The sequence below is a fragment of the Triturus cristatus genome, chromosome 8, assembly GCF_964204655.1.
Source record: "Triturus cristatus chromosome 8, aTriCri1.1, whole genome shotgun sequence".
NCBI classification, from domain to species: Eukaryota; Metazoa; Chordata; class Amphibia; order Caudata; family Salamandridae; genus Triturus; species Triturus cristatus.
The window spans coordinates 1,625,974,497-1,625,988,291 of record NC_140591.1 but is presented as its reverse complement, the minus strand read 5'-3'; the positions used below and the strand labels follow the sequence as shown (position 1 = coordinate 1,625,988,291).

Below are 13,795 nucleotides of genomic sequence, written 5' to 3'. Positions count from 1 at the left end.
ATAGATCTAACCAAGGCTCTCCCCACTGTTGAAAGAGACCTTATGCCATGTCCGAGTGAAGACACCATTCGTGATCCATCATGCACCTGCGGCTGAGTTAGTCCGCACTGGCATTCAGTGATTCTGCCAAGTGTTGAACCACCAGGGAAATGCCCTGATGTTCCAGCCATGTCCAGAGGCGCGGAGCCTTCTGACATAGGGTCCACGACTCCACCCCACCCTGTTTGTTGAGGTACCACATAGCGGTGGTGTTGTCTGTGAACACCTGCCCTACTCTCCCCTTGACAGGGGGAAGGAATGCCTTCAGTGCAAGTAGGATCGCCCGAAGCTCCAGAAGGTTGATATGGAGCCTGGACTCCGCCACAGACCAGAGGCCTCTGATTTCCACCTCTCCCATGTGGCCCCCCCATCCCAGGAGGGACGCATCCGTCACCACTGTCTGCTCCGGTTGGGGAAGGGAGAGGGATCTACCATTGACCCAATGCCGGTTTGTGAGCCACCACTGCAGCTGTTGATATGGATGTAATCGGACAGGTTCACCTGATGCTGCGCCCACTGGAACTTCAGGTCCCACTGCAGAGCCCGCATATGCCATCTTGCATGAGTGACCAGCAGGATGCAGGAGGCCATGAGGCCCAGCAGCCTCAGGGTCTTCCTTACCGAAACTCAGGATAGAGGCTGAAAGATCGGAATCATAGCCTGAATATCCTGGACTCGCCGTTAGGGATGATAGGCCCGAAAGAGCGTCGTATCCAGAACCGTTCCGTTGAAGAGGAGCTTCTGAGAGGGAATCAGGTGCGACTTCGGCACATTGATGGAGAACCCCAGGAAATGCAGGAGGTCGGAAGTAGTCTGGAGGTGTGAGATGACTGTCTGGGGCGAGCCCACCTTCAACAGCCAGTCATCGAGATAGGGGAAGACTGGAACCCCGGATCTGCGCAGATGAGCTGTGACCACCGCCATCACTTTCATGAACACCCATGGGGCGCTGGTAAGGCCAAAGGGGAGCACGGTAAACTGAAAGTGCTTATGGCCTACCGTAAACTGCAGGTAACACCTGTGGGCCGGCAGGACAGGAATGTGGAAATATGCATCATGCAGGTCCAACGCTACCATCCAGTCTCCAGGGTCGAGGGCAAACAAGACCTGAGCCAGAGTTAGCATCTTGAACTACTCCTTCCTGAGGAAGCAATTGACATCCCTGAGGTCCAAGATAGGGCGCAGGCCCTTGTCCTTCTTGGGCACCAGAAAGTAGTGGGAATAACAATCAGGTCCTACTTCTGGCGCAGGAACGCGCTCGGTGGCCCCCTTGGCCAAGAGGGATGCAATTTCCTGTTGAAGAAGCGTCAAGTGATCCCCCGACGTGCGGTGGTGCTGGGGTGGCATGGCTTGAGGGGTAGTTTCGAAGGGGAGGGAGAAGCCCCTTCAGACTATTTGTAAAACCCACCTGTCCGAAGTGATGGTGCGCCAGTGGGGGAGGTGGCATTTGATGGGCCTGAAAAACTGGACTAGGAAGGTTTTGGGGCAGTGGTGGTCGTGGTGAAAACCCCTGAACCGCCTCGGCAGGTTCCACGTCCGCGCTGAGACTGTTGCTGCGTTAGCCTGTATTCCTGAAGCGAACGTGTCGGGCGCCCCTTCTGTGGCCACAAAAGGAGCGAAAAGCAGAAGGCGGAGGCGTTCAAACGCTCCAACGCACTATCTGCCTTGTTGCCAAAAAGGCGAATGCCATGAAAGGGCATGTCCATCAGGGTGTTCTGGACATCCCCAGAGAAACCTGTAGCCCTCAGCCAGCCGTGGCGACGGAGCACCACTGTCGGGGAAATCGCTCTGCCCAGCGAGTCGGCGGTGTCAAGGTCACATCGAATTGTGAACTTTGCTGCATCTCTCCCCTCAGCAATAGCTTGAGAGAGCACTGTCCGCGCCTCCTCCAGACACTGAGGCAGCACCTGCACCACCGAATCCCACACAGAGTGGGAATAACGGCCCAAGAGGCATGCGGTGTTCACAGACCGCAGCCCTGAACTGGCGGAAAATCTTACCGAACTGTTCTAGTCTCTTGGATTCCCTGTCCGGGGGTGCGGTAGGGAATCTGCTCTGGGACGTGGAGGTTTGAACACCCAAGCTCCCAGGGGTGGGGTGTTGGTCGAGGAAAAGGGGTCGCCTGGGGCCGGGCGATGGCGTCGGGCCACGTTCCTATCCACAGGAGCCCCTGTGTTGAGCCTGGACCAGGTGACCAAAAAAAGTCTGAAAGGGCATCATTAAAAGGCAGCAGTAGCTCCGCAGGGATAGCCGCCGGCTAAAGCACTTCTGTCAGGAGGTTAGTCCTGACCGTCACTGTAGGGTGTTCAAGGTAGAGGGCCTCGGCCACCCTACGCAACAATACTGCGTAACTTGCACCCTCCTCCGTAGCCACGGTAGGAGGAGTTAGCATGCCAAGGTCAAGAGAGGTATCAAGACCATTGGCATCCCCCAGCTCCTCTGCCCAGTCCGGGTCATACTCACATTGAACTGTGAGAGGGTCCTCAGACCTCTCCCAGTCCTACCCTTTCTCCGAAGGCTGATGTACAGGCCGAAAATAAGGAGACTGGACATAGGGGTAGAAAGGCCCCATCGTCGTCGGAATCGTCGTCGAGTGACCCCGTTCAGGCGCCATGTCCACATCAGGGCTGAAACCGGGGACGACCTCGTCCAGTGGTACGGGCGATGTCAGAGGTGGTGCCGGTGGGGTCAACGTCGGTGGAGGTGTCACAAGGTCAACTGACGTCGACCGGGATCCAGGTCTGGATCCTTGGGGGTCCTGCGGCGCCGGGGCCAGAGCAGACAGCGATGCCGGAGCTGCCGACAGTAAAGGGTGAGGACCCCCAGTCGGCCAAAGGCCCGCTGGCGGTGCCCAGCAGCCCAAAGAGCCGAGCCATGGCCGACAGGAATTCCTGCAGCTGGGCCGGAGTCGCCGACAGACCCGGGAAGGGCGGGTAGGCCGACAGTGACTGCTTAGGCTCTGCCTTAGCTGCAGGGGAGGCACCACCAGCACCCTCAGCTGCGTCGCGCGACAGGCGAGGGGAAGCTGGAGAGTGATGGCGCTTCTTCGATGCTTCACCTTACCTGACCCCGAGTGCGAAGACTTCGATCCCGACGAACGATGGTGGTGGCTCCGGGACCAGTCCCTCGACCTCCAACGGGACCGGGACCTTGAGCGGCGCAGAGCCGACTGCTGGACTTCAAGCAACTTTCGGGACCGCTCCCGCAAAGTCTTCAGCGCCATGGCCCGGCAGTCTGGGCACGGCTTGGGGTCCGTCACCGACATCATGAGATGACAGTCCCTGCAATACTTGAAGCCAGGCATACCTACAGCACCAGGAGTCGATCGACTCGAAAAAGAGACAAAAAGGCCTAAAACAACTCAGTCAACAAGCATTTGCAATGCAATAGGTCTCGCAGTTGTTAAGAGTTTGAGCTATTGGCACTGTAAATGGCAATGCCTTTTATTTATGTGTGGGTTTTTAAAACATAAATAAAAGGCATTGTCATTTACAATGCCAATAGCTCAAACTCGTATAAATGCGAGACCTATTGCATTGCAAATGCTTGTTTTGGAAGGTTCTCCAAATGGACACTCTCATGCTTCCTCCATTCAGGCACTATCTGAAATCAGATCCAGAGATGAACCTGTGGAATACACATGGCTGTCTGCACGGCTAGATTAAATACTAGGTACAAACCCATGTGAGTGCACTAGTAACCTCATGGACTGGTGGCAGGCCTTACTCAGAAGGATGGGTGTAAATGACTAAAGTGTTGGGATCTTTCATTGCTAGCTTCCTTCCAGTTGGGGTCAACATAGGCAAGAATCATGCAAACAGAGCTGTAGACTGTCTGGAAAAAGGACAAACTGTCTGCTGCAGAAAGGGGATAGAACTGCATCCCACAGATAACCTTGCTTTGTGGAGCCATGAGCCCAGCTGTCTGGTGACAGAGGTGCTCTGCAAAGGACTTTCAACCCAACCTCGCTAAACAAAATGCATATGCTTGAGGGGAAAAAATGAACTTCCAGTGTAAAAAAGGTGCTAGACGTGTACCCTGACAGAGGACACCATTTAGAATAAGAGGCCAACGTTTTTCAGGACAAAGAAAAGCTGGCTTTCCAGCCTTGAAGTCCACTCAATTTCAAACAGCGGGAAGGACACATGCTCATCCTATCGCACATTGGTCAGGGCCAAGACCTGTACAAGGGCCTGTCAGAGACTCCTAATAATTCACTAACTGTTGTCTTCAATTCTGTCTCCTGGCTTAAAACTGGTCAGCACAAAAATGGCCACTCCACGTCCACGTTCTAGAACCTCTGCTGGTAAACGCTTTTGACTGATATCAAGTTCAAGTCCCTATGTTTACACACAAATCGATCAACATTAGCATACCTGAATACCATTGTGCAAAATGCTCAGCCTTAGGCAGACAACAACATAAGACTAAGTCTCAAAACAAAGGGAAAAAAAAGACAAGAACATGGGCCTTGCTCTACGTCCATGAATCTCTGTAACAAATTCTCCTTGATGAAACTGGCATACTAACTTGAGGAACCTAAAACCCACCTTTTCTTTAAACACCCCCTTTGTGTATTTTTCCTTGATTTTTATCCCTGCCCCCGTAAGGCCTTGTGTAGATTAGGTCTTTTTGGGAACATAGCTGCAACAGACATCTGACAGATATAGTTTGGGAAAAGTAATTTGTTTGTGTTACCAAATGATCTAGCAATGCCCTTTTTAAGTACACACTTTAATTTCCTACATAGAAATTATCTTAAAGAAACTACGTTACAAAATCATATCTGTCTCATACAGACGCATGGTTTAGAGGTCAGAGAGGTTGGGAGGAGTTATGGGGTAGCTTGATTTTAACCAGCAAAATGAACCTGTCCAGAGGTTGCAACACATTGGGTAGACCTAATGCATAGAGTGAGAAAGATGACTGGGCGATCACACATACATTGCTTACTGGCTCTATACCTGCTTCCCTGTGCTCGTTTATGAAACTATCCACACAAGTCAGTCTTTTAGAGTAAAGATGTACTTTAATAAGCAGAGGAACGGAACATCGGCGTAAAATGAAGATCTGAACGCATGGCGTACACTGACCAATGTCCGCTTATACCCACATGATGTTTTACCACCATGATCCAGATTAGGAGACCAGTATAGTGACATATGGGATGGATCACGATGCTAAGCTGCAGTAATTACAGTGCGGAAATGTACTGGAAGCGGAAGGCCAGGTCCAAGATCTTGTACCCGCCTGCAATGTTGCTTTTTTCTAAGCCACCTGAATGATCATCGTGCAGTTTTACTACATTTGTGAGCCATAAATTCCAATAAAATGCTTCATGAAAAAAAAATAATAATAATCAACTATTATTTTTCATATCAATTCTAGATGCGAGGCACCGGGCCGTGTGACAATTAGCATGGAGTAATGAAGGAGAACGTTGACCACAAATGGCAAACATTAAAATTCACAAATTGATTAGCACGTGCGTCATGTGCTCATGAATTATCGTTTTGACACAACTATGAAGATCATATACAAACGGAGGGTGCACCTTACAGTTTTAGACACAAATTTTGATCTATTATTGCTTGTGAGACGTAGTTTAATGAAGAGAAGACGCAGTTGCCTTATCAAGAGGCCGCGGTTTTCCAGGACCTGTGCATTTACTGAACAATACATTTTACCCGCTTTCTTTTTAATCCAGAGGGCAGGAAGACATTCATTGGAGAGGCGCACACTACACAATCAGGGGAAAACATAATAGGTTCATCCCCTCTTACGCTGCCGACTGCAGAAACGAGTTAAATCTTCATCCCCTCTTACATTGCAGACACGAGTTAAAGCGGCTTGTTACTTAGGAGCCGGTAACGGGCTCGCAGCAAACACGATAATCCAGTCAGAGCACGTGACGCAGCACTATCGCTCGCGCGTGAATGACTTGCGATGCGGTCTGTATGCGAAGTCTACTGCTCCCCAACTGCAGCTATCACAGGATGTTCCTAGTCCTTCGCGCATTTAGAAGTTCGACAGCATACATTAAAGACAGCTAATCAAAATAAATGCATGCATATACTTGTCAATATACTGTACCTTTATTGATTAGGATTTCTGTTTAATCAAACTAAACTACAAAGATGGCTAGCTGAATATTCTTATTCGGATCGCAAAATGAATTGCCACATTTAATTACTTGCATAATGCGGTCATAGAAACTTGCGTACCTTTACATCCGGAGTGGTTTATAGCGGTCCAATAACCACATTTAAAGCAATCACAAAGAATTAAAAATAATTCATAAAATGATAGTGACAGGGGAAGGAGGAGTAGTATGGGAAGCCGTTCATGTCAAAATTACAGATCCCCATATGGGGATCTGTAATTTTGACGTGAACGGCTTCCCATAGAGTAGGCAATAACAGTTTTATGCCAGTTGCTTAGTGTTCATTAATGGAAATAAGAATGATATAAGCCGATGATTCTGAGTCAGGGTTTATGATTATGTGGAGAAAGGCGTGTAAATGTAGCCCATGAATACCAAGTTCAAACAAGAAAGACAAAAATAACTCCTGCAGTCTATGGTGGCTCAACATAAAATCCGATTCTGAATTTAGAGGTGGGCGGGTAGGATTTACATTTTAAGTCAAAAGCGTCAACGGGAAGGTTTTAAGTGCTGCAAAGGAAGCAAGGCTGCTATGTTGGGTTAATGCTTTCATGGAGCGATGTAATTCAGATTCGGTCTTGATCGATATCGGGACAGAGTTCCACAGCATAGGTGCCCAGACAGACAAGAGGGAAAACGAGTGGAACAGAGGACATAAATGCACAAAAAAGAGGGGAAAACGAGTGGAACAGACGGCAGAAGGACACAAAAAAACGAGTGGAACAGAGGGCAGAAAAGACGAGAGGAGCAGAGAGCAGAAAGGCACAAAAACCAAAAGGGAAAAAAACGAGTGGAACAGAGGGCAGAAAGGCACAAAAACGAGTGGCGCAGAAGGGCACAAAAGACGAGAGGAGCAGAGGGCAGAAAGGCACAAATAACCTGCCTCGGTGAGGAATCTAGCTGGGCGTGCGGGGGATGATCCTCTCGTTCTCCGGATGAAGCTGAAGAGCCAGCTCCAGGACATGCAGCCGGACCCCTACTCCGCGGCCCTGTAGAAAACAGCGCGGCGTGCGCGCAACACTCACCTAGTCTGTCTGTCATTGGCTGCCCATGTAGCAGGCGGCTAGTGATTGGCCCATGCGTGCTGCTGGGGTCTTGCAATTGGACTGTGACCAGGGGGAGTCACGCGCTTTCCGGGAACCCGCCAAACCCAAGGAAAGAAGCATGGAGGGTCCGGAGCAGCGGAAGCAGCAGCAGAGGGGGTGAAGAGCATCACCGGAGAAGGGCAGTCCAACAGCAGGTGAGTGCAAGGGGGAAGAAACAGAAAATTATATTTGGGGAGGGTGAAAGGGACCTGCCGCCAAAACAATTGTTGCCGTGATGCCTCTCAAGGTAGACAGACCTGTGCACGAGCCGATTCTGGTCCGGGCACACCGTGAAGCGCGTTCACAGACCAGAATAGGCTCGTGCCCGGACCAGAATCGGCTCGTGCACAGGTCTGTCTCCCTTGAGAGGCATCACGGCAACAATAGTTAATCGTTGGCGGCAGCGCTTCGCGCTGCAACGCCAGCGAGACCTAAAAATTGACTGGGGGTACCGGTCTCTCCGGATCGGCGCTTGCTGGCGTGGAAATAAAAAGAACTGACGTCAGCGTGCGAGGGCAGCGTCTAAGTAGCTGCCGCAACGTAATAGCGGCGATCACGATGCCAGCAGCGGAGCCGCACCACGTCACCTTCCGACGCACAGGGGTACTGCTGACGAAAACATTCCGGATCCACTCTGACACCTGGGGGTAATTCTAAGGTAAGGAGTCTATCACTACGTGTTTCTTTGAGATAGGCGATGCAGTAGTGCTTTGCAAAAGTATATATGGATGGCCACATAGCTGGTCAGTAACCAAAGGGGCCATGGAAGCAGTTTGAAGCCTGGAAGAAGTGCTCCTAAATTGAGAAATCTGTGGGCAGATGCACGCATCAGAAATACATCATCACTGTCTAACAAGACACATCTTCATTTAGCTTACTTTAACGTTTTGCCAAAATATGTTATCTCTACTTGTCGTAGTTATTTAGCAATGCCACTGTGCAAATGTGCTGCGCCAAGGTCTTAAGACAAGTTCGTAGACCTCCACTGGCACATGAAAAACTATACAAGAGGAGTCTGGCACACTTCAACAATCATATCTTTTCAGATATTAACTTACTAAATTGGTTTCAAAAGGCTTAAAGAGTGGACTTTCCATACTACTCAGCACTTATTTTGGACTAGATGACTAGCTTAGGCAGTAACTATGCCACAATGTACCAACATGACATTTGTGGGGCACCACCCATCCTCCTGTGCCTCGACATTTATGAAAAACCCATCTAGACAGAAGATCATTCCTAATAATTTCCACCAAATTCTGGAACCACCTCCCAATAATCATGTACCAGATTCCCAACACCTGGCCTCAGGTGGTCTGAAGTGCTATGCAGCAATGCTCTGGTTCAACAACCACCACCACACCTGCATCCGCCACTGTGACAATCTGAACCACCTGAGACTTACGCTGACCTCCACTGTTTCAGTCTGCCTCATCCATGGAACCAAAATACTCTCACACTTTCCACTGACAAGAAACATCCTCCCCACTTGACAGATGTCAGCAACACAGTCCAGTCACTATTCCTAAACGTCTTCAGTGACAGGACTTTGCCATAACAATTTAAAATACTGAACTTTACTAAAAGAAACCTGCTAAAATAATACAACTCTCATAGAAGTCAAATGAATCATAGAAATGCTCACAATGAATTTGAGACTGGTTAAGAAATCCGTACTTACAGAGCTGTATTCTGCCTTTAGAAGGGTGTAGTCTGCAGATGTATCTAATAAATATGTACAAATGACAAAAGATAATGAATGGAGGTGGAGCAAAGGGTCTGTTGTGGTAATCCGTAATCAGGGTATAACGCTGAAACCTCCAGACCTCATCTGTGTGATCTTCCACCTCTGCAAATGTATTACTGAAAAAAAGCAGGATGACAATTATAAAAACATGAGACTGTGTAACAAGTAGAGAAAGATAAAAGAAGGAGAAAAGCGCAAAAAAAACCTGAAACTGAATAAAAGACGGGAATAAGAGCCTACATAGAAGAACCCATAGCGAGACAAAGCAAAGGAACAGAATAACATAAATAGTATGAAACTGAGAAGCAGATGTTGCAGAACCAACCAAGGCATCACAAACAGGATGCATACAGTTAGAGATGGTCTGCGAAAGTGACAGCACAAATAATTGAGAGGTAGAAGATATAAGAGATGCATCAAGAGAAACAGGACAAAGACATGGAAACTAAGTGACAGAGGTATTCTATAATACTACAACTACTTTTTCTAAAGGAACATAGCATTCGCTACATGGGTTGTCTCTTGACTATAACAAGTGATTATAAGAGCAATGAGAAGAATTCAGACAAAAGAAAAGCAGGAAACCCAGAATGGCTAAACCCTCAAGAGGCAAACAGAGTGACTCGAAGCAGAAATGTACACAGTAGAAATAGAGAGAGAGCTGAAAACAGAGCAAGCAATATACCTGGAAAAGCATGGAAAGGAACGCAAAAGAGAGCAGGAACAAACAAGAGAAAGGCAACAGGGACTCAGAGAAGAATAAGGCAGAGTGCAGAAACATTCTTGGACTATCACTACTATCCATTACTTATATTATCTATTCTATCACATTCTTAGCACTTGTATGCCCATAGGCCTCACAGTGAAGGAAGTGTGGCACTCAAACTTAAGAGGAAATTACAGAGAGTCATTCTGGAAAAGCCAGGTTTTCAGTGATTACCGGAAAGCAAGTTCCTTTTTGACTGATCAAAAAGAATAAGTGAGGCTCTGCCACAGTTTCCCTGCATTATATGAGAAAGCGCGCCCTACATGTTTTACTCTCTTAATGACAGGGATCATAGCCAAATAGGGTTAGAAGAGCAGCGATCTCCTGGGTGAGCGAGTGATCGAAGGCCCTTTATTACGAGCTGCCCTATGGGCGGTGCAGGTCAACTTACATGTAATCCTCTCAGCCACCAGCAGTCGGTGGAGAATGCATAGTGCTTGTCGGGCAGACTCATGTCTCGGTATGTTGGCAGCGTCCGAGTGGCAGATTCTGCAATTTCTTTAGTGTGGCTTTGGCTGCTCCCAAATAAAGTGAATTGCCGTAGCCCATGCTAGAGAGAATAAAAGCCTGGACTACCTGCCGTTTCGAGGTAAGAGGGAGAATTTTGCGCAACATCAGCATACTGTAGCAAGTAGCGGCACGTTTTACAGCTTGGGAGTCAAATGTAAGCGATTTATCCAGCCACATTCCTAAACTCTTTACGGCTGATTTTGGAGCAGGGGGGACCTAGGCAGCTTGGCCAGCCCAAATGAAAGGATGGATTGGGACTGTTGCCTAGGATCATTGCACTGTTTCGTCTCAGTTTAATTTGAGACAGGAGCTCTTCATCCACTTGGCAACAGTCTCTACACAGGAGCCTATTGGGTAGGATGCGGAACCACGTCTCTGGGAAAGGGAAAAGACCAGTTGCGTATCAACCGCATAAGACAAAATTAAGATCCCAAAAGAGAGGACAATACAAGGAGCCCTGGCTGATGTATAGTCCCCCCTCAAATATCTGGAAGGTCCAGACTTCCAAAATGATCTATTCTTTTATCTGTTTTAGGTGAGTCTTCATCCACTGGGCAGACATCATGTTGTTGTTTACCTACTAAAAACCCCAAATCTATATTTCCTATATCCACAGAGGGACAAAGTAACCATGTGTTATCTTGCTACTCATTTTAACATAATAGCCAACCTAGGAAGTTTTATTGTGAAAGAGACTCATCTCACAAGTGTCCTGGCGAAAGCAATACATGAAGTTTAATTTCATTACAAGACCGGAGGCTAGCATTATGCAAATACTTTTATTTGCTGCCCAAACATGCAGCCCTTTAAAGAATGTTATTACATCACAATAAGTAGAACATTAACAACATGACAAGTAGACTGTGCTGGTTCCAATCATCCTCTTTTGTTTGCTGCCCTGACACAGCTAAGTACCTTTTATTTCCTTACTGGTGTTCTTTCTTTAATTGAGTGGATTTGTCTTTCTCGTTTAACAACATTGTATCATCATATACATAGTTTGTTAATATTATATCATCTTACACTTACATTGGCTCTGGGATTATAGGCATGTTGTATTTTAAGTGTGTACTTCCTTTTTTCAGCTCTTCTACCAATTTATGGTAGGATTACTCCCTTGACGAAACTTACTATTTTCCAAAAGAGATTACTCTAGACAAGGAGAACTCAAAATTAATAGAAATGGAAATTCGTCAAATGTTAGACAAAGGAGCTATTATAAAAATTCCTTTTTCAGAAATATCAAAGAGTTTCATAAGTACGATTTTCCTTGTAAAAAAGAAGGACAAAGGTTGGCGTCCCGTCATAAACCTTAAATATATAAATCAATTTTTAACATAGACATTTCAAAATGGAAGGTATCCGCCTTCTGAGGGACATCTTGCAAACAAAAGATTGGCTGGTAAAGTTAGACCTGAAGGATGCCTATTTGACCAGCCCAATGGACAAAGAATATCGCAAGTACCTTCGATTTACTTGGAAAGGAACTCTTTTCGAATTCCAGTGTCTTCCCTTCGGTCTATCATCAGCCCCTTGGTGTTTCACCAAGGTACTACGTCCTGTGGTCAGCCACCTCAGAGAGAGAGGGATTCGCCTAATAATCTATCTAGACGATATTCTCATCATGTGTCAAGACCAATTAGAAATCACGAAACATCTAAATATTACCATGGACCTTCTTCGAGACCTGGGCTTCGTTATTAACATGGAGAAATCTATTCTGACCCCTTCTCAGGAACTAGAATTCCTTGGTTTTAATGTAAACACTATTCATTCAAACCTAATCCTTCCCCACAAGAAGGTTATCAAAATAAAAAAACAGGTTTCCCTTATCCTTTCCAAAGATTCTATCCGACTAAAAGATTTGGCCAGAGTTTTAGGACTCCTCTCTTCCTCCATTCAAGCTATCTCACCAGGTTTTCTTCATTACAGGGGTCTCCAAAGATTAAAAGCACTGGGCCTGAGAAAGGGCCTTTGGTATGAAGACTCCCTTCCTCTTTCGGAAGACGCGAGAGAGGATCTTCATTGGTGGTTGAAAAATCTCCAATCATGGAATGGGAAAGCTATATTCGGGAATCTTCCAGATTTTATGTTAGAATCAGATGCGAGCAACCATGGTTGGGGTGCTCGCCTAAACAATTTAGAGACAGGGGGGGGGATGATCCATAGAAGAACAATCTCTCCACATAAATTCCCTAGAAATGTTAGCAGCTCTGAATGCTCTTATGAGCTTCTAAAGAACTCAAATACCCTAATCCGCTTGGACAACTTCTTAGCTGTCTCTTATATAAATCGCCTTGGTGGAGCGAGATCCAAAAATCTCTCAGATATTTCCAAGCGAATATGGTATTTTTGTTGGAACCAAAAGATCACTTTGAGAGCAGAATTCATTCCCGGATCTCAAAATTTGAGGGCAGATTGGAATTCTCGTTTCCTTCACGATTCAAGCGACTGGAAATTGAATCCAGAGATCTTTTCTCTGATCCCCAAAAATTTTGGGCCCATTCCAATTAGATTTGTTTGCCAGCAGATTGACTCACCAAGTGGAGAGATACTTCAGTTGGAGGCCGGACCCCTATGCCTCGGGAGTAGAGGCCTTTATCCAATCTTGAGAAGGGATCAGAGCTTACGCCTTTCCCCCCTTCTCAATGATTCAAAGAATATTGTGGAAGGTCAGACTCGAGGCTTGCTCAATCATTCTGATAACTCCTTTTTGGAAATCCCAGGTGTGGTTTCCCGGGGTAATGGAGTTAGCGGTGGACTTTCCTCTGATGATCCCGTCATCTTTAGGCCTACTCCTGGGTCCAGACGGAGAAGAACATCCTTTAGTCTTAGAGGGCAAGATGAACCTTCTTGTTTGGAGGATATCAGGAATTCAGGAAGATATCCTGACCTTTCGGGAGAAGCTAAAAGATTCATGGGCACCAGGTACAAGAAAGAGATACAAAGGTGTTTGGAGAAAATGGTCTGGTTGGTGCCTGGAAAGGGATCTGGATCCCGTTCAGTGTCATCTATAACAAGTAGCTAATTATCTTGCTTATCTTTTCGATCTAGGTCTCTCCTTTAGAACCATCAATTGTTACAGATCAGAAATTTCTTCTGGTCATTCTCTTATTAACAATCTTGCAATTGGTAGCAACTGACTTATTAAAAGAGTTATGAAAGGTATCCGTCTAAGGAGACCCCCCAAGGCCCGCTATCAATCCCTTTGGGATGTTAACCTTATTTTTAATCTCTTCATTTCTTGGCCAATCAACAGCTCACTATCCCTTAAGAGATTATCAATGAAACTGGCTACTCTCCTGTGTCTGATTTCCTTTAGAAGGGTATCCGATATTAGAGCTCTAGAACTTTCTTACAGATTTTACTCCTCTGAAGGCGTTCATTTTGATATCTGGAAAAGAACCAAAACAATGTCAGATTCCCATCTTCTATCCTATCTTTCATGAATGTGAAAAACTATGTGTTGTTAATTGTATGAAATG

At 46.6% G+C, this 13,795-nt stretch overlaps 1 protein-coding gene across 1 annotated transcript in view; it reads right to left on the bottom strand.

The window, feature by feature from the left end:
• Positions 1-13,795, bottom strand: part of LOC146808453 (transient receptor potential cation channel subfamily M member 2-like) — a 2,757,229-nt gene that overhangs the window by 716,361 nt on the left and 2,027,073 nt on the right. Inside the window, exon 22 of the mRNA XM_085623562.1 lies at positions 8,969-9,150. Within this exon, the coding sequence (XP_085479688.1) occupies positions 8,969-9,150 (182 nt within the window). The remainder of the gene's footprint in view (positions 1-8,968; positions 9,151-13,795) is intronic.